Source organism: Astyanax mexicanus, chromosome 2 (genome assembly GCF_023375975.1).
Source record: "Astyanax mexicanus isolate ESR-SI-001 chromosome 2, AstMex3_surface, whole genome shotgun sequence".
In the NCBI taxonomy this organism is placed as follows: domain Eukaryota; kingdom Metazoa; phylum Chordata; class Actinopteri; order Characiformes; family Acestrorhamphidae; genus Astyanax; species Astyanax mexicanus.
The window spans coordinates 39,522,707-39,549,648 of record NC_064409.1 but is presented as its reverse complement, the minus strand read 5'-3'; the positions used below and the strand labels follow the sequence as shown (position 1 = coordinate 39,549,648).

Below are 26,942 nucleotides of genomic sequence, written 5' to 3'. Positions count from 1 at the left end.
CACTCATTTGAGTCATTTTTCATGGAAAAAACAAGGTTTCATGAATGGTCAAAATTTTCACCAAAATGACATACCGCGGGTCTACGTTTTTTACTGATTTGGGTCAAAAATTGAAAAGTGCTTTTTTCACATTTCTGAGCAAAATTTGGTCCAATTTACCATGCCCATGCATTTCCCCACTCATTTGAGTCATTTTTCATGGAAAAAACAAGGTTTCATGAATGGTCAAAATTTTCACCAAAATGACATACCGTGGGTCTACGTTTTTTTCTGATTTGTGTCAAAAATTTAAAAGAACTTTTTTCACATTTCTGAGCAAAATTTGGTCCAATTTACCATGCCCATGCATTTTCCCGCTCGTTTGAGTCATTTTTCATGGAAAAAACAAGGTTTCATGAATGGTCAAAATTTTCACCAAAATGACATACCGCGGGTCTACGTTTTTTTCTGATTTGGGTCAAAAATTGAAAAGTGCTTTTTTCACATTTCTGAGCAAAATTTGGTCCAATTTACCATGCCCATGCATTTTCCCACTCATTTGAGTCATTTTTCATGGAAAAAACAAGGTTTCATGAATGGTCAAAATTTTCACCAAAATGACATACCGCGGGTCTACGTTTTTTACTGATTTGGGTCAAAAATTGAAAAGTGCTTTTTTCACATTTCTGAGCAAAATTTGGTCCAATTTACCATGCCCATGCATTTTCCCACTCATTTGAGTCATTTTTCATGGAAAAAACAAGGTTTCATGAATGGTCAAAATTTTCACCAAAATGACATACCGCGGGTCTACGTTTTTTTCTGATTTGTGTCAAAAATTTAAAAGAGCTTTTTTCACATTTCTGAGCAAAATTTGGTCCAATTTACCATGCCCATGCATTTTCCCACTCGTTTGAGTCATTTTTCATGGAAAAAACAAGGTTTCATGAATGGTCAAAATTTTCACCAAAATGACATACCGCGGGTCTACGTTTTTTTCTGATTTGGGTCAAAAATTTAAAAGTGCTTTTTTCACATTTCTGAGCAAAATTTGGTCCAATTTACCATGCCCATGAATTTTCCCACTCATTTGAGTCATTTTTCATGGAAAAAACAAGGTTTCATGAATGGTCAAAATTTTCACCAAAATGACATACCGCGGGGTCTACGTTTTTTTCTGATTTGGGTCAAAAATTGAAAAGTGCTTTTTGTCACATTTCTGAGCAAAATTTGGTCCAATTTACCATGCCCATGCATTTTCCCACTCATTTGAGTCATTTTTCATGAAAAAAACAAGTTTTCATGAATGGTCAAAATTTTCACCAAAATGACATACCGCGGGTCTACGTTTTTTACTGATTTGGGTCAAAAATTGAAAAGTGCTTTTTTCACATTTCCGAGCAAAATTTGGTCCAATTTACCATGCCCATGCATTTCCCCACTCATTTGAGTCATTTTTCATGGAAAAAACAAGGTTTCATGAATGGTCAAAATTTTCACCAAAATGACATACCGTGGGTCTACGTTTTTTTCTGATTTGTGTCAAAAATTTAAAAGAACTTTTTTCACATTTCTGAGCAAAATTTGGTCCAATTTACCATGCCCATGCATTTTCCCGCTCGTTTGAGTCATTTTTCATGGAAAAAACAAGGTTTCATGAATGGTCAAAATTTTCACCAAAATGACATACCGCGGGTCTACGTTTTTTTCTGATTTGGGTCAAAAATTGAAAAGTGCTTTTTTCACATTTCTGAGCAAAATTTGGTCCAATTTACCATGCCCATGCATTTTCCCACTCATTTGAGTCATTTTTCATGGAAAAAACAAGGTTTCATGAATGGTCAAAATTTTCACCAAAATGACATACCGCGGGTCTACGTTTTTTACTGATTTGGGTCAAAAATTGAAAAGTGCTTTTTTCACATTTCTGAGCAAAATTTGGTCCAATTTACCATGCCCATGCATTTTCCCACTCATTTGAGTCATTTTTCATGGAAAAAACAAGGTTTCATGAATGGTCAAAATTTTCACCAAAATGACATACCGCGGGTCTACGTTTTTTTCTGATTTGTGTCAAAAATTTAAAAGAGCTTTTTTCACATTTCTGAGCAAAATTTGGTCCCATTTACCATGCCCATGCATTTTCCCACTCGTTTGAGTCATTTTTCATGGAAAAAACAAGGTTTCATGAATGGTCAAAATTTTCACCAAAATGACATACCGCGGGTCTACGTTTTTTTCTGATTTGGGTCAAAAATTTAAAAGAGCTTTTTTCACATTTCTGAGCAAAATTTGGTCCAATTTACCATGCCCATGAATTTTCCCACTCATTTGAGTCATTTTTCATGGAAAAAACAAGGTTTCATGAATGGTCAAAATTTTCACCAAAATGACATACCGCGGGGTCTACGTTTTTTTCTGATTTGGGTCAAAAATTGAAAAGTGCTTTTTGTCACATTTCTGAGCAAAATTTGGTCCAATTTACCATGCCCATGCATTTTCCCACTCATTTGAGTCATTTTTCATGAAAAAAACAAGTTTTCATGAATGGTCAAAATTTTCACCAAAATGACATACCGCGGGTCTACGTTTTTTTCTGATGTGGGTCAAAAATTTAAAAGTGCTTTTTTCACATTTCTGAGCAAAATTTGGTCCAATTTACCATGCCCATGCATTTTCCCACTCATTTGAGTCATTTTTCATGGAAAAAACAAGGTTTCATGAATGGTCAAAATTTTCACCAAAATGACATACCGCGGGTCTACGTTTTTTTCTGATTTGGGTCAAAAATTGAAAAGTGCTTTTTTCACATTTCTGAGCAAAATTTGGTCCAATTTACCATGCCCATGCATTTTCCCACTCATTTGAGTCATTTTTCATGGAAAAAACAAGGTTTCATGAATGGTCAAAATTTTCACCAAAATGACATACCGCGGGTCTACGTTTTTTTCTGATTTGGGTAAAAAATTGAAAAGTGCTTTTTTTCACATTTCTGAGCAAAATTTGTCCCAATTTACCATGCCCGTGCATTTTCCCAGTCGTTTAAGTCATTTTTCATGGAAAAAACAATGTTTCATGAATGGTCAAAATTTTCACCAAAATGACATACCGCGGGTCTACGTTTTTTTCTGATTTGGGTCAAAAATTGAAAAGTGCCTTTTTTCACATTTCTGAGCAAAATTTGTCCCAATTTACCATGCCAATGCATTTTCCCACTCATTTGAGTCATTTTTCATGGAAAAAACAAGGTTTCATGAATGGTCAAAATTTTCACCAAAATGACATACCGCGGGTCTACGTTTTTTTCTGATTTGGGTCAAAAATTTAAAAGTGCTTTTTTCACATTTCTGAGCAAAATTTGGTCCAATTTACCATGCCCATGCATTTTCCCACTCATTTGAGTCATTTTTCATGGAAAAAACAAGGTTTCATGAATGGTCAAAATTTTCACCAAAATGACATACCGCGGGTCTACGTTTTTTTCTGATTTGTGTCAAAAATTTAAAAGAGCTTTTTTCACATTTCTGAGCAAAATTTGGTCCAATTTACCATGCCCATGCATTTTCCCACTCGTTTGAGTCATTTTTCATGGAAAAAACAAGGTTTCATGAATGTTCAAAATTTTCACCAAAATGACATACCGCGGGTCTACGTTTTTTTCTGATTTGGGTCAAAAATTGAAAAGTGCTTTTTTTTCACATTTCTGAGCAAAATTTGTCCCAATTTACCATGCCCATGCATTTTCCCACTCATTTGAGTCATTTTTCATGGAAAAAACAAGGTTTCATGAATGGTCAAAATTTTCACCAAAATGACATACCGCGGGTCTACGTTTTTTTCTGATTTGGGTCAAAAATTGAAAAGTGCTTTTTTCACATTTCTGAGCAAAATTTGGTCCAATTTTCCATGATCATGCATTTTCCCACTCGTTTGAGTCATTTTTCATGGAAAAAACAAGGTTTCATGAATGGTCAAAATTTTCACCAAAATGACATACCGCGGGTCTACATTTTTTACTGATTTGGGTCAAAAATTGAAAAGTGCTTTTTTCACATTTCTGAGCAAAATTTGGTCCAATTTACCATGCCCATGCATTTTCCCACTCGTTTGAGTCATTTTTCATGGAAAAAACAAGGTTTCATGAATGGTCAAAATTTTCACCAAAATGACATACCGCGGGTCTACGTTTTTTTCTGATTTGGGTCAAAAATTGAAAAGTGCTTTTTTTTCACATTTCTGAGCAAAATTTGTCCCAATTTACCATGCCCATGCATTTTCCCACTCATTTGAGTCATTTGTCATGGAAAAAACAAGGTTTCATGAATGGTCAAAATTTTCACCAAAATGACATACCGCGGGTCTACGTTTTTTTCTGATTTGGGTCAAAAATTGAAAAGTGCTTTTTTCACATTTCTGAGCAAAATTTGGTCCAATTTACCATGCCCATGCATTTTCCCACTCATTTGAGTCATTTTTCATGGAAAAAACAAGGTTTCATGAATGGTCAAAATTTTCACCAAAATGACATACCGTGGGTCTAAGTTTTTTTCTGATTTGTGTCAAAAATTTAAAAGAACTTTTTTCACATTTCTGAGCAAAATTTGGTCCAATTTACCATGCCCATGCATTTTCCCGCTCGTTTGAGTCATTTTTCATGGAAAAAACAAGGTTTCATGAATGGTCAAAATTTTCACCAAAATGACATACCGCGGGTCTACGTTTTTTTCTGATTTGGGTCAAAAATTTAAAAGTGCTTTTTTCACATTTCTGAGCAAAATTTGGTCCAATTTTCCATGATCATGCATTTTCCCACTCGTTTGAGTCATTTTTCATGGAAAAAACAAGGTTTCATGAATGTTCAACATTTTCACCAAAATGACATACCGCGGGTCTACGTTTTTTTCTGATTTGGGTCAAAAATTGAAAAGTGCTTTTTTTTCACATTTCTGAGCAAAATTTGTCCCAATTTACCATGCCCATGCATTTTCCCACTCATTTGAGTCATTTTTCATGGAAAAAACAAGGTTTCATGAATGGTCAAAATTTTCACCAAAATGACATACCGCGGGTCTACGTTTTTTTCTGATTTGGGTCAAAAATTGAAAAGTGCTTTTTTCACATTTCTGAGCAAAATTTGGTCCAATTTTCCATGTTGATGCATTTTCCCACTCGTTTGAGTCATTTTTCATGGAAAAAACAAGGTTTCATGAATGGTCAAAATTTTCACCAAAATGACATACCGCGGGTCTACATTTTTTACTGATTTGGGTCAAAAATTGAAAAGTGCTTTTTTCACATTTCTGAGCAAAATTTGGTCCAATTTACCATGCCCATGCATTTTCCCACTCGTTTGAGTCATTTTTCATGGAAAAAACAAGGTTTCATGAATGGTCAAAATTTTCACCAAAATGACATACCGCGGGTCTACGTTTTTTTCTGATTTGGGTCAAAAATTGAAAAGTGCTTTTTTTTCACATTTCTGAGCAAAATTTGTCCCAATTTACCATGCCCATGCATTTTCCCACTCATTTGAGTCATTTGTCATGGAAAAAACAAGGTTTCATGAATGGTCAAAATTTTCACCAAAATGACATACCGCGGGTCTACGTTTTTTTCTGATTTGGGTCAAAAATTGAAAAGTGCTTTTTTCACATTTCTGAGCAAAATTTGGTCCAATTTACCATGCCCATGCATTTTCCCACTCATTTGAGTCATTTTTCATGAAAAAAACAAGTTTTCATGAATGGTCAAAATTTTCACCAAAATGACATACCGCGGGTCTACGTTTTTTTCTGATTTGTGTTAAAAATTTAAAAGTGTTTTTTTCACATTTCTGAGCAAAATTTGTCCCAATTTACCATGCCCATGCATTTTCCCACTCATTTGAGTCATTTTTCATGGAAAAAACAAGGTTTCATGAATGGTCAAAATTTTCACCAAAATGACATACCGCGGGTCTACGTTTTTTACTGATTTGGGTCAAAAATTGAAAAGTGCTTTTTTCACATTTCTGAGCAAAATTTGGTCCAATTTACCATGCCCATGCATTTCCCCACTCATTTGAGTCATTTTTCATGGAAAAAACAAGGTTTCATGAATGGTCAAAATTTTCACCAAAATGACATACCGTGGGTCTACGTTTTTTTCTGATTTGTGTCAAAAATTTAAAAGAACTTTTTTCACATTTCTGAGCAAAATTTGGTCCAATTTACCATGCCCATGCATTTTCCCGCTCGTTTGAGTCATTTTTCATGGAAAAAACAAGGTTTCATGAATGGTCAAAATTTTCACCAAAATGACATACCGCGGGTCTACGTTTTTTTCTGATTTGGGTCAAAAATTGAAAAGTGCTTTTTTCACATTTCTGAGCAAAATTTGGTCCAATTTACCATGCCCATGCATTTTCCCACTCATTTGAGTCATTTTTCATGGAAAAAACAAGGTTTCATGAATGGTCAAAATTTTCACCAAAATGACATACCGCGGGTCTACGTTTTTTACTGATTTGGGTCAAAAATTGAAAAGTGCTTTTTTCACATTTCTGAGCAAAATTTGGTCCAATTTACCATGCCCATGCATTTTCCCACTCATTTGAGTCATTTTTCATGGAAAAAACAAGGTTTCATGAATGGTCAAAATTTTCACCAAAATGACATACCGCGGGTCTACGTTTTTTTCTGATTTGTGTCAAAAATTTAAAAGAGCTTTTTTCACATTTCTGAGCAAAATTTGGTCCAATTTACCATGCCCATGCATTTTCCCACTCGTTTGAGTCATTTTTCATGGAAAAAACAAGGTTTCATGAATGGTCAAAATTTTCACCAAAATGACATACCGCGGGTCTACGTTTTTTTCTGATTTGGGTCAAAAATTTAAAAGTGCTTTTTTCACATTTCTGAGCAAAATTTGGTCCAATTTACCATGCCCATGAATTTTCCCACTCATTTGAGTCATTTTTCATGGAAAAAACAAGGTTTCATGAATGGTCAAAATTTTCACCAAAATGACATACCGCGGGGTCTACGTTTTTTTCTGATTTGGGTCAAAAATTGAAAAGTGCTTTTTGTCACATTTCTGAGCAAAATTTGGTCCAATTTACCATGCCCATGCATTTTCCCACTCGTTTGAGTCATTTTTCATGGAAAAAACAAGGTTTCATGAATGGTCAAAATTTTCACCAAAATGACATACCGTGGGTCTACGTTTTTTTCTGATTTGTGTCAAAAATTTAAAAGAACTTTTTTCACATTTCTGAGCAAAATTTGGTCCAATTTACCATGCCCATGCATTTTCCCGCTCGTTTGAGTCATTTTTCATGGAAAAAACAAGGTTTCATGAATGGTCAAAATTTTCACCAAAATGACATACCGCGGGTCTACGTTTTTTTCTGATTTGGGTCAAAAATTGAAAAGTGCTTTTTTCACATTTCTGAGCAAAATTTGGTCCAATTTACCATGCCCATGCATTTTCCCACTCATTTGAGTCATTTTTCATGGAAAAAACAAGGTTTCATGAATGGTCAAAATTTTCACCAAAATGACATACCGCGGGTCTACGTTTTTTACTGATTTGGGTCAAAAATTGAAAAGTGCTTTTTTCACATTTCTGAGCAAAATTTGGTCCAATTTACCATGCCCATGCATTTTCCCACTCATTTGAGTCATTTTTCATGGAAAAAACAAGGTTTCATGAATGGTCAAAATTTTCACCAAAATGACATACCGCGGGTCTACGTTTTTTTCTGATTTGTGTCAAAAATTTAAAAGAGCTTTTTTCACATTTCTGAGCAAAATTTGGTCCAATTTACCATGCCCATGCATTTTCCCACTCGTTTGAGTCATTTTTCATGGAAAAAACAAGGTTTCATGAATGGTCAAAATTTTCACCAAAATGACATACCGCGGGTCTACGTTTTTTTCTGATTTGGGTCAAAAATTTAAAAGAGCTTTTTTCACATTTCTGAGCAAAATTTGGTCCAATTTACCATGCCCATGAATTTTCCCACTCATTTGAGTCATTTTTCATGGAAAAAACAAGGTTTCATGAATGGTCAAAATTTTCACCAAAATGACATACCGCGGGGTCTACGTTTTTTTCTGATTTGGGTCAAAAATTGAAAAGTGCTTTTTGTCACATTTCTGAGCAAAATTTGGTCCAATTTACCATGCCCATGCATTTTCCCACTCATTTGAGTCATTTTTCATGAAAAAAACAAGTTTTCATGAATGGTCAAAATTTTCACCAAAATGACATACCGCGGGTCTACGTTTTTTTCTGATGTGGGTCAAAAATTTAAAAGTGCTTTTTTCACATTTCTGAGCAAAATTTGGTCCAATTTACCATGCCCATGCATTTTCCCACTCATTTGAGTCATTTTTCATGGAAAAAACAAGGTTTCATGAATGGTCAAAATTTTCACCAAAATGACATACCGCGGGTCTACGTTTTTTTCTGATTTGGGTCAAAAATTGAAAAGTGCTTTTTTCACATTTCTGAGCAAAATTTGGTCCAATTTACCATGCCCATGCATTTTCCCACTCATTTGAGTCATTTTTCATGGAAAAAACAAGGTTTCATGAATGGTCAAAATTTTCACCAAAATGACATACCGCGGGTCTACGTTTTTTTCTGATTTGTGTCAAAAATTTAAAAGAGCTTTTTTCACATTTCTGAGCAAAATTTGGTCCAATTTACCATGCCCATGCATTTTCCCACTCGTTTGAGTCATTTTTCATGGAAAAAACAAGGTTTCATGAATGGTCAAAATTTTCACCAAAATGACATACCGCGGGTCTACGTTTTTTTCTGATTTGGGTCAAAAATTGAAAAGTGCTTTTTTTTCACATTTCTGAGCAAAATTTGTCCCAATTTACCATGCCCGTGCATTTTCCCACTCATTTGAGTCATTTTTCATGGAAAAAACAAGGTTTCATGAATGGTCAAAATTTTCACCAAAATGACATACCGCGGGTCTACGTTTTTTTCTGATTTGGGTCAAAAATTGAAAAGTGCTTTTTTCACATTTCTGAGCAAAATTTGGTCCAATTTACCATGCCCATGCATTTTCCCACTCATTTGAGTAATTTTTCATGAAAAAAACAAGTTTTCATGAATGGTCAAAATTTTTGCCAAAATGACATACCGCGGGTCTACGTTTTTTTCTGATTTGGGTCAAAAATTTAAAAGTGCCTTTTGACACATTTCTGAGCAAAATTTGTCCCAATTTACCATGCCCATGCATTTTCCCACTCATTTGAGTCATTTTTCATGGAAAAATCAAGGTTTCATGAATGGTCAAAATTTTCACCAAAATGACATAAGGTCTACGTTTTTTTCTGATTTGGGTCAAAAATTGAAAAGTGCTTTTTTCACATTTCTGAGCAAAATTTGGTCCAATTTACCATGCCCATGCATTTTCCCACTCATTTGAGTAATTTTTCATGAAAAAAACAAGTTTTCATGAATGGTCAAAATTTTTGCCAAAATGACATACCGCGGGTCTACGTTTTTTTCTGATTTGGGTCAAAAATTTAAAAGTGCCTTTTGACACATTTCTGAGCAAAATTTGTCCCAATTTACCATGCCCATGCATTTTCCCACTCATTTGAGTCATTTTTCATGGAAAAATCAAGGTTTCATGAATGGTCAAAATTTTCACCAAAATGACATAAGGTCTACGTTTTTTTCTGATTTGGGTCAAAAATTTAAAAGTGCTTTTTTCACATTTCTGAGCAAAATTTGGTCCAATTTACCATGCCCATGCATTTTCCCACTCATTTGAGTCATTTTTCATGGAAAAAACAAGGTTTCATGAATGGTCAAAATTTTCACCAAAATGACATACCGCGGGGTCTACGTTTTTTTCTGATTTGGGTCAAAAATTGAAAAGTGCTTTTTGTCACATTTCTGAGCAAAATTTGGTCCAATTTACCATGCCCATGCATTTTCCCACTCATTTGAGTCATTTTTCATGAAAAAAACAAGTTTTCATGAATGGTCAAAATTTTCACCAAAATGACATACCGCGGGTCTACGTTTTTTTCTGATGTGGGTCAAAAATTGAAAAGTGCTTTTTTCACATTTCTGAGCAAAATTTGGTCCAATTTTCCATGATCATGCATTTTCCCACTCGTTTGAGTCATTTTTCATGGAAAAAACAAGGTTTCATGAATGGTCAAAATTTTCACCAAAATGACATACCGCGGGTCTACGTTTTTTACTGATTTGGGTCAAAAATTGAAAAGTGCTTTTTTCACATTTCTGAGCAAAATTTGGTCCAATTTACCATGCCCATGCATTTTCCCACTCATTTGAGTCATTTTTCATGGAAAAAACAAGGTTTCATGAATGGTCAAAATTTTCACCAAAATGACATACCGCGGGGTCTACGTTTTTTTCTGATTTGGGTCAAAAATTGAAAAGTGCTTTTTGTCACATTTCTGAGCAAAATTTGGTCCAATTTACCATGCCCATGCATTTTCCCACTCATTTGAGTCATTTTTCATGAAAAAAACAAGTTTTCATGAATGGTCAAAATTTTCACCAAAATGACATACCGCGGGTCTACGTTTTTTTCTGATTTGGGTCAAAAATTGAAAAGTGCTTTTTTCACATTTCTGAGCAAAATTTGGTCCAATTTACCATGCCCATGCATTTTCCCACTCATTTGAGTCATTTTTCATGGAAAAAACAAGGTTTCATGAATGGTCAAAATTTTCACCAAAATGACATACCGCGGGTCTACGTTTTTTTCTGATTTGTGTCAAAAATTTAAAAGAGCTTTTTTCACATTTCTGAGCAAAATTTGGTCCAATTTACCATGCCCATGCATTTTCCCACTCGTTTGAGTCATTTTTCATGGAAAAAACAAGGTTTCATGAATGGTCAAAATTTTCACCAAAATGACATACCGCGGGTCTACGTTTTTTTCTGATTTGGGTCAAAAATTGAAAAGTGCTTTTTTTTCACATTTCTGAGCAAAATTTGGTCCAATTTACCATGCCCATGCATTTTCCCACTCATTTGAGTCATTTTTCATGGAAAAAACAAGTTTTCATGAATGGTCAAAATTTTCACCAAAATGACATACCGCGGGTCTACGTTTTTTACTGATTTGGGTCAAAAATTGAAAAGTGCTTTTTTCACATTTCTGAGCAAAATTTGGTCCAATTTACCATGCCCATGCATTTCCCCACTCATTTGAGTCATTTTTCATGGAAAAAACAAGGTTTCATGAATGGTCAAAATTTTCACCAAAATGACATACCGTGGGTCTACGTTTTTTTCTGATTTGTGTCAAAAATTTAAAAGAACTTTTTTCACATTTCTGAGCAAAATTTGGTCCAATTTACCATGCCCATGCATTTTCCCGCTCGTTTGAGTCATTTTTCATGGAAAAAACAAGGTTTCATGAATGGTCAAAATTTTCACCAAAATGACATACCGCGGGTCTACGTTTTTTTCTGATTTGGGTCAAAAATTGAAAAGTGCTTTTTTCACATTTCTGAGCAAAATTTGGTCCAATTTACCATGCCCATGCATTTTCCCACTCATTTGAGTCATTTTTCATGGAAAAAACAAGGTTTCATGAATGGTCAAAATTTTCACCAAAATGACATACCGCGGGTCTACGTTTTTTACTGATTTGGGTCAAAAATTGAAAAGTGCTTTTTTCACATTTCTGAGCAAAATTTGGTCCAATTTACCATGCCCATGCATTTTCCCACTCATTTGAGTCATTTTTCATGGAAAAAACAAGGTTTCATGAATGGTCAAAATTTTCACCAAAATGACATACCGCGGGTCTACGTTTTTTTCTGATTTGTGTCAAAAATTTAAAAGAGCTTTTTTCACATTTCTGAGCAAAATTTGGTCCAATTTACCATGCCCATGCATTTTCCCACTCGTTTGAGTCATTTTTCATGGAAAAAACAAGGTTTCATGAATGGTCAAAATTTTCACCAAAATGACATACCGCGGGTCTACGTTTTTTTCTGATTTGGGTCAAAAATTTAAAAGAGCTTTTTTCACATTTCTGAGCAAAATTTGGTCCAATTTACCATGCCCATGAATTTTCCCACTCATTTGAGTCATTTTTCATGGAAAAAACAAGGTTTCATGAATGGTCAAAATTTTCACCAAAATGACATACCGCGGGGTCTACGTTTTTTTCTGATTTGGGTCAAAAATTGAAAAGTGCTTTTTGTCACATTTCTGAGCAAAATTTGGTCCAATTTACCATGCCCATGCATTTTCCCACTCATTTGAGTCATTTTTCATGAAAAAAACAAGTTTTCATGAATGGTCAAAATTTTCACCAAAATGACATACCGCGGGTCTACGTTTTTTTCTGATGTGGGTCAAAAATTTTAAAGTGCTTTTTTCACATTTCTGAGCAAAATTTGGTCCAATTTACCATGCCCATGCATTTTCCCACTCATTTGAGTCATTTTTCATGGAAAAAACAAGGTTTCATGAATGGTCAAAATTTTCACCAAAATGACATACCGCGGGTCTACGTTTTTTTCTGATTTGGGTCAAAAATTGAAAAGTGCTTTTTTCACATTTCTGAGCAAAATTTGGTCCAATTTACCATGCCCATGCATTTTCCCACTCATTTGAGTCATTTTTCATGGAAAAAACAAGGTTTCATGAATGGTCAAAATTTTCACCAAAATGACATACCGCGGGTCTACGTTTTTTTCTGATTTGTGTCAAAAATTTAAAAGAGCTTTTTTCACATTTCTGAGCAAAATTTGGTCCAATTTACCATGCCCATGCATTTTCCCACTCGTTTGAGTCATTTTTCATGGAAAAAACAAGGTTTCATGAATGGTCAAAATTTTCACCAAAATGACATACCGCGGGTCTACGTTTTTTTCTGATTTGGGTCAAAAATTGAAAAGTGCTTTTTTTTCACATTTCTGAGCAAAATTTGTCCCAATTTACCATGCCCGTGCATTTTCCCACTCATTTGAGTCATTTTTCATGGAAAAAACAAGGTTTCATGAATGGTCAAAATTTTCACCAAAATGACATACCGCGGGTCTACGTTTTTTTCTGATTTGGGTCAAAAATTGAAAAGTGCTTTTTTCACATTTCTGAGCAAAATTTGGTCCAATTTACCATGCCCATGCATTTTCCCACTCATTTGAGTAATTTTTCATGAAAAAAACAAGTTTTCATGAATGGTCAAAATTTTTGCCAAAATGACATACCGCGGGTCTACGTTTTTTTCTGATTTGGGTCAAAAATTTAAAAGTGCCTTTTGACACATTTCTGAGCAAAATTTGTCCCAATTTACCATGCCCATGCATTTTCCCACTCATTTGAGTCATTTTTCATGGAAAAATCAAGGTTTCATGAATGGTCAAAATTTTCACCAAAATGACATAAGGTCTACGTTTTTTTCTGATTTGGGTCAAAAATTGAAAAGTGCTTTTTTCACATTTCTGAGCAAAATTTGGTCCAATTTACCATGCCCATGCATTTTCCCACTCATTTGAGTAATTTTTCATGAAAAAAACAAGTTTTCATGAATGGTCAAAATTTTTGCCAAAATGACATACCGCGGGTCTACGTTTTTTTCTGATTTGGGTCAAAAATTTAAAAGTGCCTTTTGACACATTTCTGAGCAAAATTTGTCCCAATTTACCATGCCCATGCATTTTCCCACTCATTTGAGTCATTTTTCATGGAAAAATCAAGGTTTCATGAATGGTCAAAATTTTCACCAAAATGACATAAGGTCTACGTTTTTTTCTGATTTGGGTCAAAAATTTAAAAGTGCTTTTTTCACATTTCTGAGCAAAATTTGGTCCAATTTACCATGCCCATGCATTTTCCCACTCATTTGAGTCATTTTTCATGGAAAAAACAAGGTTTCATGAATGGTCAAAATTTTCACCAAAATGACATACCGCGGGGTCTACGTTTTTTTCTGATTTGGGTCAAAAATTGAAAAGTGCTTTTTGTCACATTTCTGAGCAAAATTTGGTCCAATTTACCATGCCCATGCATTTTCCCACTCATTTGAGTCATTTTTCATGAAAAAAACAAGTTTTCATGAATGGTCAAAATTTTCACCAAAATGACATACCGCGGGTCTACGTTTTTTTCTGATGTGGGTCAAAAATTGAAAAGTGCTTTTTTCACATTTCTGAGCAAAATTTGGTCCAATTTTCCATGATCATGCATTTTCCCACTCGTTTGAGTCATTTTTCATGGAAAAAACAAGGTTTCATGAATGGTCAAAATTTTCACCAAAATGACATACCGCGGGTCTACGTTTTTTACTGATTTGGGTCAAAAATTGAAAAGTGCTTTTTTCACATTTCTGAGCAAAATTTGGTCCAATTTACCATGCCCATGCATTTTCCCACTCATTTGAGTCATTTTTCATGGAAAAAACAAGGTTTCATGAATGGTCAAAATTTTCACCAAAATGACATACCGCGGGGTCTACGTTTTTTTCTGATTTGGGTCAAAAATTGAAAAGTGCTTTTTGTCACATTTCTGAGCAAAATTTGGTCCAATTTACCATGCCCATGCATTTTCCCACTCATTTGAGTCATTTTTCATGAAAAAAACAAGTTTTCATGAATGGTCAAAATTTTCACCAAAATGACATACCGCGGGTCTACGTTTTTTTCTGATTTGGGTCAAAAATTGAAAAGTGCTTTTTTCACATTTCTGAGCAAAATTTGGTCCAATTTACCATGCCCATGCATTTTCCCACTCATTTGAGTCATTTTTCATGGAAAAAACAAGGTTTCATGAATGGTCAAAATTTTCACCAAAATGACATACCGCGGGTCTACGTTTTTTTCTGATTTGTGTCAAAAATTTAAAAGAGCTTTTTTCACATTTCTGAGCAAAATTTGGTCCAATTTACCATGCCCATGCATTTTCCCACTCGTTTGAGTCATTTTTCATGGAAAAAACAAGGTTTCATGAATGGTCAAAATTTTCACCAAAATGACATACCGCGGGTCTACGTTTTTTTCTGATTTGGGTCAAAAATTGAAAAGTGCTTTTTTTTCACATTTCTGAGCAAAATTTGGTCCAATTTACCATGCCCATGCATTTTCCCACTCATTTGAGTCATTTTTCATGGAAAAAACAAGTTTTAATGAATGGTCAAAATTTTGTACTGTCAGCTAGCCCCCTGACAGTTTTTAGTAGTGCCGGCATACTGTCAGGAAGCTCCCTGACAGTTTTTAAAACTGCCAGCGTACTGTCAGGAAGCCCCCTGTCAGTTTTTAGTACTGCCGGGTACGTGCCTGGCACTGCCGGGTCGATGAAAAAGTGGCTGGCGTAGCAAGCCCCCTGACAGTTTTTAGTAGTGCCGGCGTACTTTCAGGAAGCTACCTGACAGTTTTTAAAACTGCCGGCGTACTGTCAGCAGGCTCCCTGACAGTTTTTGAAACTGCCGGCTTACTGTCAGCAAGCTCCCTGACAGTTTTTAATACTGCCGGCGTACTGTCAGCTAGTCCCCTGACAGTTATTAATAGTGCCAGCGTACTGTCAGGAAGCTCCCTGACAGTTTTTAATACTGCCGTCGTACTGTCAGGAAGCTCCCTGACAGTTTTTAATACTGCCGGCGTACTGTCAGCTAGTCCCCTGACAGTTTTTAGTAGTGCCGGCATACTGTCAGGAAGCTACCTGACAGTTTTTAAAACTGCCGGCATACTGTCAGCAAGCCCCCTGACAGTTTTTAGTAGTGCCGGCGTACTGTCAGGAAGCTACCTGACAGTTTTTAAAACTGCCGGCATACTGTCAGCAAGCCCCCTGACAGTTTTTAGTAGTGCCGGCGTACTTTCAGGAAGCTCTCTGACAGTTTTTAATACTGCCGGCGTACTGTCAGCTAGCCCCCTGACAGTTTTTAGTAGTGCCGGCGTACTGTCAGGAAGCTCCCTGACAGTTTTTAATACTGCCGGCGTACTGTCAGCAAGCCCCCTGACAGTTTTTAAAACTGCCGGCGTACTGTCAGGAAGCCCCCTGTCAGTTTTTAGTACTGCCGGGTACGTGCCTGGCACTGCCGGGTCGATGAAAAAGTGGCTGGCGGGTGACGTCACGCAGACCCACCACTGCCGCCCGTCTCCCGGCAGGCAAAGATCCAACCCCAACTGTTTGGACGTTTAACTATGACCACAACTTGGAGGACAATATGCAGTTAAACATTTGATCTTCGGACTAGGTAACTTTTTTTGGACGTTATGGTGACAGGTGCAGGAAATTGACATTATTAAAGAATACATATCATTTTTTATTTATAATATATCAACATCATTGTTATAAATATTGTTAATCAGTATGAATATAGACTATTTGATTAAGCGTCATTTATTAATAATTATTTATTATTAATTATTTAGTAGATTATATTTTTGTATCTATTTAATTAATTAACGAATTTAGGTATTTATGTATGTATTTTTCTATTTGAAAATGCAATCTGTGCGGAAAATTGTTAGGTTGATTTTAACCAGTCAACACCACTCTGATTTGCTGAGACCGCACTGATCACAACCATAGACTGTATATAAGTATAGACAGCACGACAGGGGTTGAAAAGTGAAGCCACAACGTCTCTGGTTTCAGTACAGCTTTTAACCCTAAAGCCTATTTCCATTCAACTGAATGAAAGATGACGGAATTTTTATCTAAAATTACACATCCAGGATTTTTTTGGAAAGTTGATTTCTGTACATTCTGCAAGCCCCACTCCTTTGTTAATAACCACAGTGTTTTTTTTTTTTTTTTTTTTTACAGTATGCTCAGGAAAACTTTCTCTCCAGTTTTTTTTTTTGGTAAGTGGATCATTTCTCTCCATCAGTTCATTAGTATTCATACTGTAGATCCATGCGGTTCTTGACTCACTTTCCAACTCGCGTTTTAGGTTTCCAAACCAAAGATTTATTTCTTTACAAAATAATACACAAGAAAACTGAACAAAAAACGATTAAAATGCTTATAAACAGAAAACTAGGTACTTATATTCATGTTCCTAATTCCTAAATCCTAAAACTGCGGTCAGAAAAGGTGAGGCTCCTTTGGCTTTTTACTGCTTGTCTTGTTTTTTTCTCCTGCCCAAAAAACACTGTAATTATCCGAATCTAACCTGCTACAGGTGCCTAGTGGTAACACACATTTCTAATGCCGTTACTGTTATACTAATACTGTCCCTTACACATACTTCGTTCTTCTCCATAATTTTAGTATTTACATTACGTTTAGCCTTAGGTACTTAACGATAGTTAACTAGGTTAGCCAACTCAGGTTAGCTAAGTAAAGTAACTAAACTTGTTTGGTGAAAATTACGTGGAGTGGGCGGGGCCATGTGACTGCACAAACCCCGCCCACTCCACGTAATTTTCACCAAACAAGTTTAGTTACTTTACTTAGCTAACCTGAGTTGGCTAACCTAGTTAACCCCTCCCACCTCTGTCACGCCAGTTCTGGCTCCAATTTGCCTCTACTGCCTCTGCAAGCGCAGGCAAGATGGCAGCTTCCATTTCGGCCATATTTTGGCTTTAAAACGCCTTAATGAGAGTAAATGGGGACCGTCCAGACCATACTTTTATACAGTCTATAATCACAACCCAAACTCCACAACGCGCCAAGCAGCACATTTTTAGTTGCTGCGGAAGCACAGCTCATTTAGGCTCAGCTCAGCTCACCTCAGGACTTGTTGTGCTACTAAGATATAAGGTAAGTTCGACCAGGTCCTTTATTTTATGATCATGTATGTGTTTGTAGTGTCTTACACCACCTGCACGTGCTGGCCTTGCCTCTCTTTCTAGGTAGTTAGCTAACGTTAGTTGTCTAAGGATAGCTAAACATTGCCATAGTTTAAATGTAATATGAATTGCATTTGAAAATGAGCAGATTTTTGAAACTTGTCTTATGAATAAGCTAATTTGAAATAGTTTTGTTTGTGGGAAAAACCTAGATAAAATAGCTTCATGACGAAGTGTGAGAAAATTAAAACAGCACAATATTTTTCCTCAGGTGTAAGCTTAGTGTTGTTAGCTTAGCATTAGCTCAGTGTTCGTGTGAAGAATAAAGTTAACGTTATATGTAAATTTCATATAAATAAGCCAACTTGTTGTTGAAATTGTTTTGTTAAAATACTGCACATATTTCTGGTCAGGTGTTAAAAGTGTATCCCCGCATTATATTAGCATTAGAAGTAACGTTAAGTAACTTACATGTAAATATTATGTAAATACGCCAATTTTAAATAGTTTGTTGTTGGAAAAATTCAATAAAAAAGCCTAGCGATTAAAAAAAAACCTTGCAAGATTAAAAGTGCACATATTTCTCGTCTAGAGTTCAATGAATGTGTATTCCCACCATTAGCTTAGCATCAGCATGAAGAATGTAAATATTATATAACGTTAAATAAGCCAACTTTAAATAGTTTGCTATTGGAAAAACTTAATTAAAATAGCCTAGGGGTGAGACAAGGTCTGGAAAGATTAAAACAGCGGAATATTTCCAGTCCATAGTTAACTGTGTTTTTGTAAAAGTGTATGGCTCCCCCGCTGCAAAAAGCCTGCAGTGTGTGGAGCGGTAGAGCTTAGATCGGGCCCAAAAATCCAGCCCGACCCGGCCCAAATCCATGCACTTTCTGCCCGAGCCAGACCCGACCTGAGCCATAAACTGTCATTCTGAACCCGAGCCATTTTTTAGTAATTAGAGCGTTAAAATTGAGCTATTTAAAACATTTTCGGGCTGTTTGAATTAGCGAAATCTGTTAAGAATTATGTTAAATAACCTTGCGACGCTGAAGAAGCATAGACCTATTATTATTTCTTTTTTTTTTATTCGCTTCTTTCTTTCTTTATTCCTTGTCTGTTGTACAGGCAGTGTGAGGTTGGTGGATGGTGGCAGTCGCTGTGCTGGGAGAGTGGAGGTTCTTCATAGAGGGCAGTGGGGAACAGTGTGTGGTGATGACTGGGATATGAGTGATGCTGCAGTGGTGTGTAGAGAGCTGGGCTGTGGAGAAGCTGTAGATGCACTGGGCAAATCTCATTTTGGATCAGGATCAGGACCAATCTGGATGGATGATGTGGACTGTAGTGGATCAGAGTCTAGACTGAAGAACTGTAGATCACCAGTATGGGGTAAACATGACTGCAATGAAACCCACAATTCTGGAGTCATCTGTTCAGGCAAGCTACACTATGTTCATATAATATGTGCACTGTATTGAATAGTTACATTGTGTGTCTGTGCTGTCTGATTTTCATTTATTAAATCCTGTTGTTATCTCATTGTTTATGCTCTTGTGATATTTTAGGAGCCAGGCTGGTTTTAGGTTGTCGCTGCTCTGGGAGAGTGGAGGTTCTTCATGGAGAGAGCTGGGCCACAGTGTGTGATGCTGACTTTAACCAGCAGGATGCAGAGGTTGTGTGTCGAGAGCTGGGCTGTGGTTCTCCTGTGAAGGTTCTGGGAGCAGCTGCGTTTGGTAGAGGGGAGGGTCAGGTGTGGTCAGAGGTGCTTCAGTGTAGAGGAAACAAATCTCAGACTCACTTCTGTCCAAAATCATCTTCACTCAAACACAACTGCTCCCATGATAATGATGTGGGACTGGTGTGTGCAGGTAAGAACTGCATTCAGCACAATGAGCCTGTGACTTCATCTATTCCTACTTAGACAGCCCTCTGTCTCAGTAGCTCAGCCCTGTGCTCCATTACCTGTTTGCCATTAAGACCTGGTGAAATTAAATATTTGTGACTTATTATATTGTTTGTTTGGGGTGAGGGTGTTATGTTTGTGCAGCATTACTGTTCTGGCATTTGTTTTTTAGTGGATAATAGTGTAATAAAGTGTAGGGGATCTGTGTTTGTCTAGAATACCTTGCAGTGTGAGTTTAAAAACATTAAAAACACAGCTAGCAGAAACGTCCTGATGGATAGCACTAATTATAAACACAATAGACTTTGGACAAATGTAATGAGTTTCTCTAGTCTAACAGACACAAGAGACTGTTGTTTTGGAGATAATTTGTGGATTTTTGGAGCTGCAGTAACACATTATACAAAATGGCTACAGCAACATGTATCCATGTGAATCACATGTAATATTCTGGGTTGGAGTGGAACAGACTTAGAATACTTGTACTGGCAGCACATAGTTTAAAAGCAAGAATGGTGAATTAAGTATGTGTCTACTGTTCTGTTCCTCCAGTCCATTAAGCAGGTAACAAGACTGGTGGAGGTCATATAGTGTCTGGAAAATAACTGCTCACAGGATTGCCAACAAATTAAAAGTCTATGTGTATCTTTCTTTTTTATTTTTGTTATTTTGAAACTGTAAAGGGAAAAAATATTAAAAATGCTAAATAGACGTGTCCACTTCAATGTTATGTGTTCTAAACATTAGGTCATTTTTTATTTCCTTCTGTAGTCACAATAATATACATTTTGATTAGGGGTGTCCTATGCTGGAGTTATCTGTTCAGGTAAAACGCTGTAAACAGGGACTGTACATTATCTGCCATGTAGGCAAAGTGTACAGCACATATGATTTTTCTTTTTAACCCACCCTAAATCCTTGTTGATTGCCAAGGTAAATTGGTATGTTTAAACTGAGCAATCACCAAACTGTGCTGTACACTGGAATTCTCAACCAACAATTAATTTACTGATTTTTTTTTTTACTGATTTCATAATTTTGCTGATCCATATTAATTTGTTTAATGTAATTCATAGCTTTACTGAACTTATTTTGAATCCTTATACTCTCTTTAGTTTTTTCCAATGCATTTATGAATCATTCATTGTGCAATATTTAGCATCATCATGCTTAATCATTTATCATTACTGATAAATAAGCTTTCTTTTTTTCATGGTAATTTTTAGGAGTCCTGCTGGTTAATGGCTCTCGCTGCTCTGGAAGAGTGGAGGTTCTTCATGGTGAGAGCTGGTTCACAGTGTGTGATGCTGACTTTAACCAGCAGGATGCAGAGGTTGTGTGTCGAGAGCTGGGCTGTGGTTCTCCTGTGGAGATTCTGGGAGCAGCTGCTTTTGGTAGAGGGGAGGGTCCGGTGTGGTCAGAGGAGCTTCAGTGTAGAGGAAACGAATCACAGATTCACTTCTGTCCAAAATCATCTTTACTCAAACACAACTGCTCCCATGATAATGATGTGGGACTGGTGTGTTCTGGTAAGAGCTGCATGTTTGTGATTAATGTCATTAAGATTAGCTCAATGTTTATGTAAACTTTTTGTAATTCTGTCAAAAATGCAAATGTCTTGCTATTATTTCAGTTTTCAGCCACAATTCTACTTTACATCATTGATAGTGGTGAAAATACATGTTTTTTTCCATTCTTTCTCAATGTCTTGGTCTGTCTTACTCACTGTTGTACAGGCAGTGTGAGGTTGGTAGATGGTGACAGTCGCTGTGCTGGGAGAGTGGAGGTTCTTTATAGAGGACAGTGGGGATCAGTGTGTGGTAATAACTGGGATATGAGAGATGCTGCAGTGGTGTGTAGAGAGCTGGGCTGTGGAGAAGCTGTAGATACATATCATGAGTCTTACTTTGGATCAGCATCAGGACCAATCTGGATGGATAATGTGCACTGCAGTGGCTCTGAGTCTACACTGAGGAACTGTGAATCAGCAGGATGGGGTAAACATAACTGTGATCATTCTAAAGATGCTGGAGTCATCTGTTCAGGTAAATTGTATCAGTAAATTATTTTATGTTCCCTTCTGTTAACTAGGAACAGGAAACTGTTCATAATATATCATACATGTAAAACAAAGTCTTGTAAGTGGTGGGAAAGGACCCATTTTAGAGGCTTAGGGTCCAGTTAAGCGTAGTAGTACTGTTTGTAAGGAAACAGATAGCGTTCATTTAGTCAACTTTTCCACTGAAGGTTAAATGCCATATCTCTTTTGACCATTCTTGCTGTGTTAATGTCAGAGATTCAATGACATGGAAAGACATCTTCATGTTGAAGCAGTGACTCACATATGTTTAAATTCAGCTTTATGTTCACAATTTTTAGGAGTCCGGGTGGTTGGTGGTTCTCACTGTTCTGGGAGAGTGGAGGTTCTTCATGGAGAGAGCTGGGTCACAGTGTGTGATGCTGACTTTAACCAGCAGGATGCAGAGGTCGTGTGTCGAGAGCTGGGCTGTGGTTCTCTTGTGGAGGTTCTGGGAGCAGCTGCTTTTGGTAGAGGGGAGGGTCAGGTGTGGTCAGAGAAGCTTCAGTGTAGAGGAACTGAATCTCAGATTCACTTCTGTCCAAAATCATCTTCACTCAAACACAACTGCTCCCATGATAATGATGTGGGACTGGTGTGTGCAGGTAAGTGTTTTTCAAAAAAATGTTTCCCATTTTTACTCTTACTAGTTCATAATTCGGTAAATTTTTCTTGTTCTTATTTTCTCTTACACAGACAGTGTGAGGTTGGCGGATGGTGGCAGTCGCTGTGCTGGAAGAGCAGAGGTTTTTCACAGAGGACAGTGGGGAACAATTTGTGGTGCTGGTGCAAATTTCATAGCGGGTTTTGTCATGTGTAAAGAGTTGGGCTGTGGAGAGCCGTTTAGGACTGATGCAGCTGTTCCAGGATCTGCACCGATCTGGATGAGTCATGTGAAGTGTACTGGATCTACACTGAAACACTGTGGATCATTAGGGTGGGGAACACAGCTGTAATCATAATATGGATATTGAGCTTACCTGTTCAGGTATGTTTTAATTAGACAAAAACTGTAATACGTACGTATTACATGTATTACATTTGTGAACTTTCTGAGAATGTTTCGACACATCATAGACAAAATCAAATCAGAGATCATATGATGGAATGTCACTGTTTTGTATACCTATTCTGTATTAAATATTCTATTACATAGTAAATTCTGACAGTTACAGCTAATGTGAGAAGCAGTGATGTTTTTTTTAACATTTGCTTTGACTTTTATTTAATTGCTGAAAATATTAACCCAAGAAATTGTCTAGTCAGTTTCATTTTGTTTGATAAAATTTAATTTAATAAAAAAGGGTGTGCAGTACTGATTTGCTAGAGCACAACATTTGTTTTCAAAATTATAACCTGAATGAAACAAAATGCATTAGTCCTTTCCACTTCCAGACAACTTCTCAAACACTTTATGTGCCAAAACAAAACCAGTCAACACACTGTAATTAGAAACAGTGTCATTTCCAGCTTAACAATTTAGTGCTGGACGATATGACAAAACTTATGTCACAATATATTAATTTTAGTCGATGTGTTATCGTTTTGATATAAATGTGTACAGCTCAACTGAACAACTTCCTGATGTGTACATTATCACACACTGAGATTGCCAGACTATGGTATTCTATACCACTCTGCTGTTTCGCTTAAAAAAAATCAGTCAGTAAAGATGCTGTAAATACTGTACATATCTTAAAAAAAATGTTATAAATTGATGCTCCTTTATTCGTATGCAAATTACAAAAAATATAAATGAAGGTCACACATGCCAGATATTCTAGGCTACTCTAAAATAGTTAACATTTTTACATTTATTATTACAATAACAGCTTAAATGCTTTGCTGTGTAATAATAAAATATACCAGCCCTGCTTAAAATGATTAAAAATAATATGCAAATATGGACAGAATTAAGATATCAAATATGGACAGAATTTAGATATTTAATTATATTTTGACCAACAAAAAAAGTCAGAATAAAAAAAAAATAAATTTATTGTTTTTCTATAAATCTTTTGTTATGATTTTCAAAATGGCGGATTAGCCACTATGGCTATTTGGCGATGCCAACTGTTTTCCTAGCTAAATTAATCTGTATTATTAACATGGATGAATTGGATAGATTATGTGGTTTGATATGATCTGTGAACTGGGATCTAGCATCGGAGGTCAGAGGGCACAAAGTAGGGTAATTAATGAGCAGTATTTTTGTTATTTGTGTTCATTTTTTTTATTAATTAATGAAGTGAACATGTTAATTTGACAACTCTAGTATTTTTCATCTCATTACTAGCCTTCTGTTTTGTTTAGCATTTGTCTATTATACAAGTCTTTATTTAATCTGATTGTGAGAGAGAGAGAGATTTAACATTTTTGCATTACACACAGATCACAGGACATCCAGACTTGCTGATGGTCCTCATGTTTGCTCTGGGAGAGTGGAGGTTTTTCATGGAGCGTCTTGGTTCACAGTGTGTGATGCTGACTTTGACCAGCAGGATGCAGAGGTTGTGTGTCGAGAGCTGGGCTGTGGTTCTCCTGTGGAGGTTCTGGGAGCAGCTGCTTTTGGTAAAGGGAAGGGTCAGGTGTGGTCAGAGGAGCTTCAGTGTAGAGGAGATGAATCTGAGATTACTCTCTGTCCAATAACCTCTTCACACAAATACAACTGCTCTCATGGTAATGATGTGGGACTTGTATGTTCTGGTACAGTATAATATGTGATATTATCGTCTAACATTTCTTTATATAATATACAGTATAGGAGAGAACTTGCGCTTTTACGAGTCTCTTGGTTGTAAATTCAGGTCATACTCAGGCTCGGCTGATGAACGGCTCAGACTCTTGTTCTGGTCGAGTGGAGCTCCAGTACCTCAGTGAGTGGGGTACAGTGTGGGAGGCCCAGACAATCAAACACATCCGCCCAGATCCGGCCACTCCCCTCCCACTGTGCAGGTGTGCGAGAACATTTTTTAATCTAGTATTAACTTCTCTTAAGATAACTATGGTTATGTTAAGCAGTGTACTCTGTATTTCAGTCAGGTTCAATATTATTATTATTGTGCTCCTCTGACCTGTAAAAGGGAGAATAGCATTTATATTATGGCTGATTTAGGCTCACAACACTGATAAATACACTAAGTAACATTGGCAGACAATAATGCAACAATATTTTTGAAAATACCTACAATATTACCATATCAGCCATATCAACCATATCAGCCATCAGCCATATCATACCATTTCTTAAATAATGCTGCTCTAATCTCTTTCTCCTTCTGTAACCTCTTTTTCTTGACCATTTTTATGATATTTCTTTCAGACATATTTGTCACATTACCTTTTTCATCTGAAACAACTACAACTTACACCACAGGTACTCTTTTAATTAGTTCCTTTGTGTGATTTTTTTTTTAAGTTTAAACAACACTATGCAGTGTTCAACAGTGTTTTTATTCTGTGTTTTCAGTACCAGCACAGCTAACAGAGAAAAAGACAGTCCCTCCTTCAAAAAATCCATCATCTAATTTTCCATACATCTATCCAGTGTCTCTCCTGGTTCTGGGATCTGTGCTCTTCCTGGCCTTAGTGCTTCTGGTTGTGCTGTTTTATCAGAACAGAGTGCTCAGGAGAGGTAGGGAGATTTAGAGATCATCTAAAATCCACTTTCTGTACTTTCTATAATCATCATTAGTCCTTCAATCTGTCATCAGTCTTCTCTTCTACTGAACTGACTCCATGTTTCTTTCTTTCTCTCTCACAGTGATTTCTAAGGCGAGGAGGAAGACTCTGCTTGAGGCAGTCTATGAAGAGATTAACCATAAATGTGTCACTAACAGATATACTAAAAGAGGTAAATTATATGTAGAGAGTTTCACTGAAGGCAGTCTTCACACAGTATGTAAAGTGGATCTAAGGTCAGATATCAAATAGCAATTCTGAGTGTTTAAATGACTATAAATGAAAAAACTACATGCAGTAAATCAATTGTAGCATTGTTAGCTTATCTTACAGGTTCAAAATAATATGTGTTACTCCACTGACTATAATAGGAAGAATTACATATCTGTTACTATCAATTCAGGCCTGTACTGCTGTTAAAAAGCAGAGGAAAGGGATGGGGTTTGTTAGCCAACTTTCCCATTTCACCTTAAATGGTGCAAGAGACAGCAGAGGCTGCATCATTTAAGGCGGAACAGAACAATTAAACAAAATGAAAGCTAATCCAAGCTCCCCATAACAGGAATTAAGAAATTAACAATTGTTCCTTAATCACCAACCTTTCTGAAGACATACAATGCCATAAAATTAGCTAGGTTACTGAACCTTGGTGCTTCTGATGACGTATCTGGTGCATGAAGTGTTGTCCCAATTCTTATGGGGAGGATTTCACCCTTTACACTCAAAGAATGGTTGGGGTAAGTGGTAGGGCCATGGGGTGAAATGGGATTGGGCTTAAAGCCTCATCTCATTTTCAGACTTACAAATACATTTTTTTGCTGTAAATTTTGATTAAATAATTGAACTTTGGCATTCTGACTGTTCTGATCTCCTTTAACAGGAAGTTTTATCTCTGAAGATCAGCATTCAGGATATGAGGACGTAGATGAGGAGCTTCTCTCAGGTAAGTTGACATATACTGAATGTGTGTTAGAATTTTTAATGCAGAAGAAAAAACATATATATATTTTTTGTTTTATAGAAAAAAGTTCCATGCAATATGTGTAGGGTTCTGAAGTGTTTTAGCAGTTAGCATCAGGCTTCAGGCCGATAAGACTCACCCCTGAACGGGAAAATAGTGAGCGTGGTTAGCGGGTAATGCTAATGCTAAATTCAATTTATCTTTGACTACTCCATTATATCCATGTCTGGCACGTTAAAAACAATGTCTTGCCTACTGTACAGTTTGTAATAGTGATTTTAGGATTGCCCAGGGGTAACTACAGGATTGCAAAAGGCATGTTGAGGTGAGTTAATATCCTTTGGTGTGTGGGAGTTTTTTTTTTGTTTTTTTTTTAAAGGGACACACTTTGATTTGTCAACCAGTTCTGATCGCAGAGGGCGACAGTACCAATACATTGAAAACCCCTTAGTATTTTAAAAGTTTGAGTCTTTGAGTAACAGTGTCTTGCTGCCATCATCCTGATGCTGCTGTGCTGCAATGCATTTTTTAATTTTTACAGAAAACTATGGCGAGGTCTATGATGATATCATTCCTGCTGAAGAGAGCCCACACATTACA

General features: G+C 36.4%; 1 protein-coding gene, 1 long non-coding RNA gene and 1 pseudogene across 16 annotated transcripts in view; 2 read left to right on the top strand and 1 right to left on the bottom strand.

Annotated features, from left to right (window-relative positions):
- Window positions 1-26,942, bottom strand: part of LOC125799136 (deleted in malignant brain tumors 1 protein-like) — a 1,283,434-nt pseudogene that overhangs the window by 804,195 nt on the left and 452,297 nt on the right.
- The window catches only part of LOC107197253 (scavenger receptor cysteine-rich type 1 protein M130), a 370,936-nt gene that overhangs the window by 317,515 nt on the left and 26,479 nt on the right, over window positions 1-26,942 (top strand). For 13 of the 15 annotated variants that reach the window (XR_007437964.1, XR_007437963.1, XR_007437961.1 and 10 more), the window contains 6 exons: window positions 19,393-19,588; window positions 20,850-21,152; window positions 21,360-21,668; window positions 22,003-22,187; window positions 24,289-24,406; window positions 24,508-24,576. Coding sequence is in view for 11 of the 15 variants with exons in the window: in XM_049475147.1 (XP_049331104.1) it covers window positions 19,393-19,588; window positions 20,850-21,152; window positions 21,360-21,668; window positions 22,003-22,187; window positions 24,289-24,406; window positions 24,508-24,576 (1,180 nt within the window). In the remaining 4 variants the exon portion in view is untranslated. The remainder of the gene's footprint in view (window positions 1-19,392; window positions 19,589-20,849; window positions 21,153-21,359; window positions 21,669-22,002; window positions 22,188-24,288; window positions 24,407-24,507; window positions 24,577-26,942) is intronic. The other 2 variants (XM_049475140.1, XM_049475145.1) reach the window with 2 other exon arrangements.
- Window positions 25,217-26,874, top strand: LOC125799164 (uncharacterized). Its single transcript, XR_007438001.1, has 3 exons — window positions 25,217-25,334; window positions 25,464-25,553; window positions 26,262-26,874. It is a non-coding gene; the product is annotated as an uncharacterized LOC125799164 (long non-coding RNA).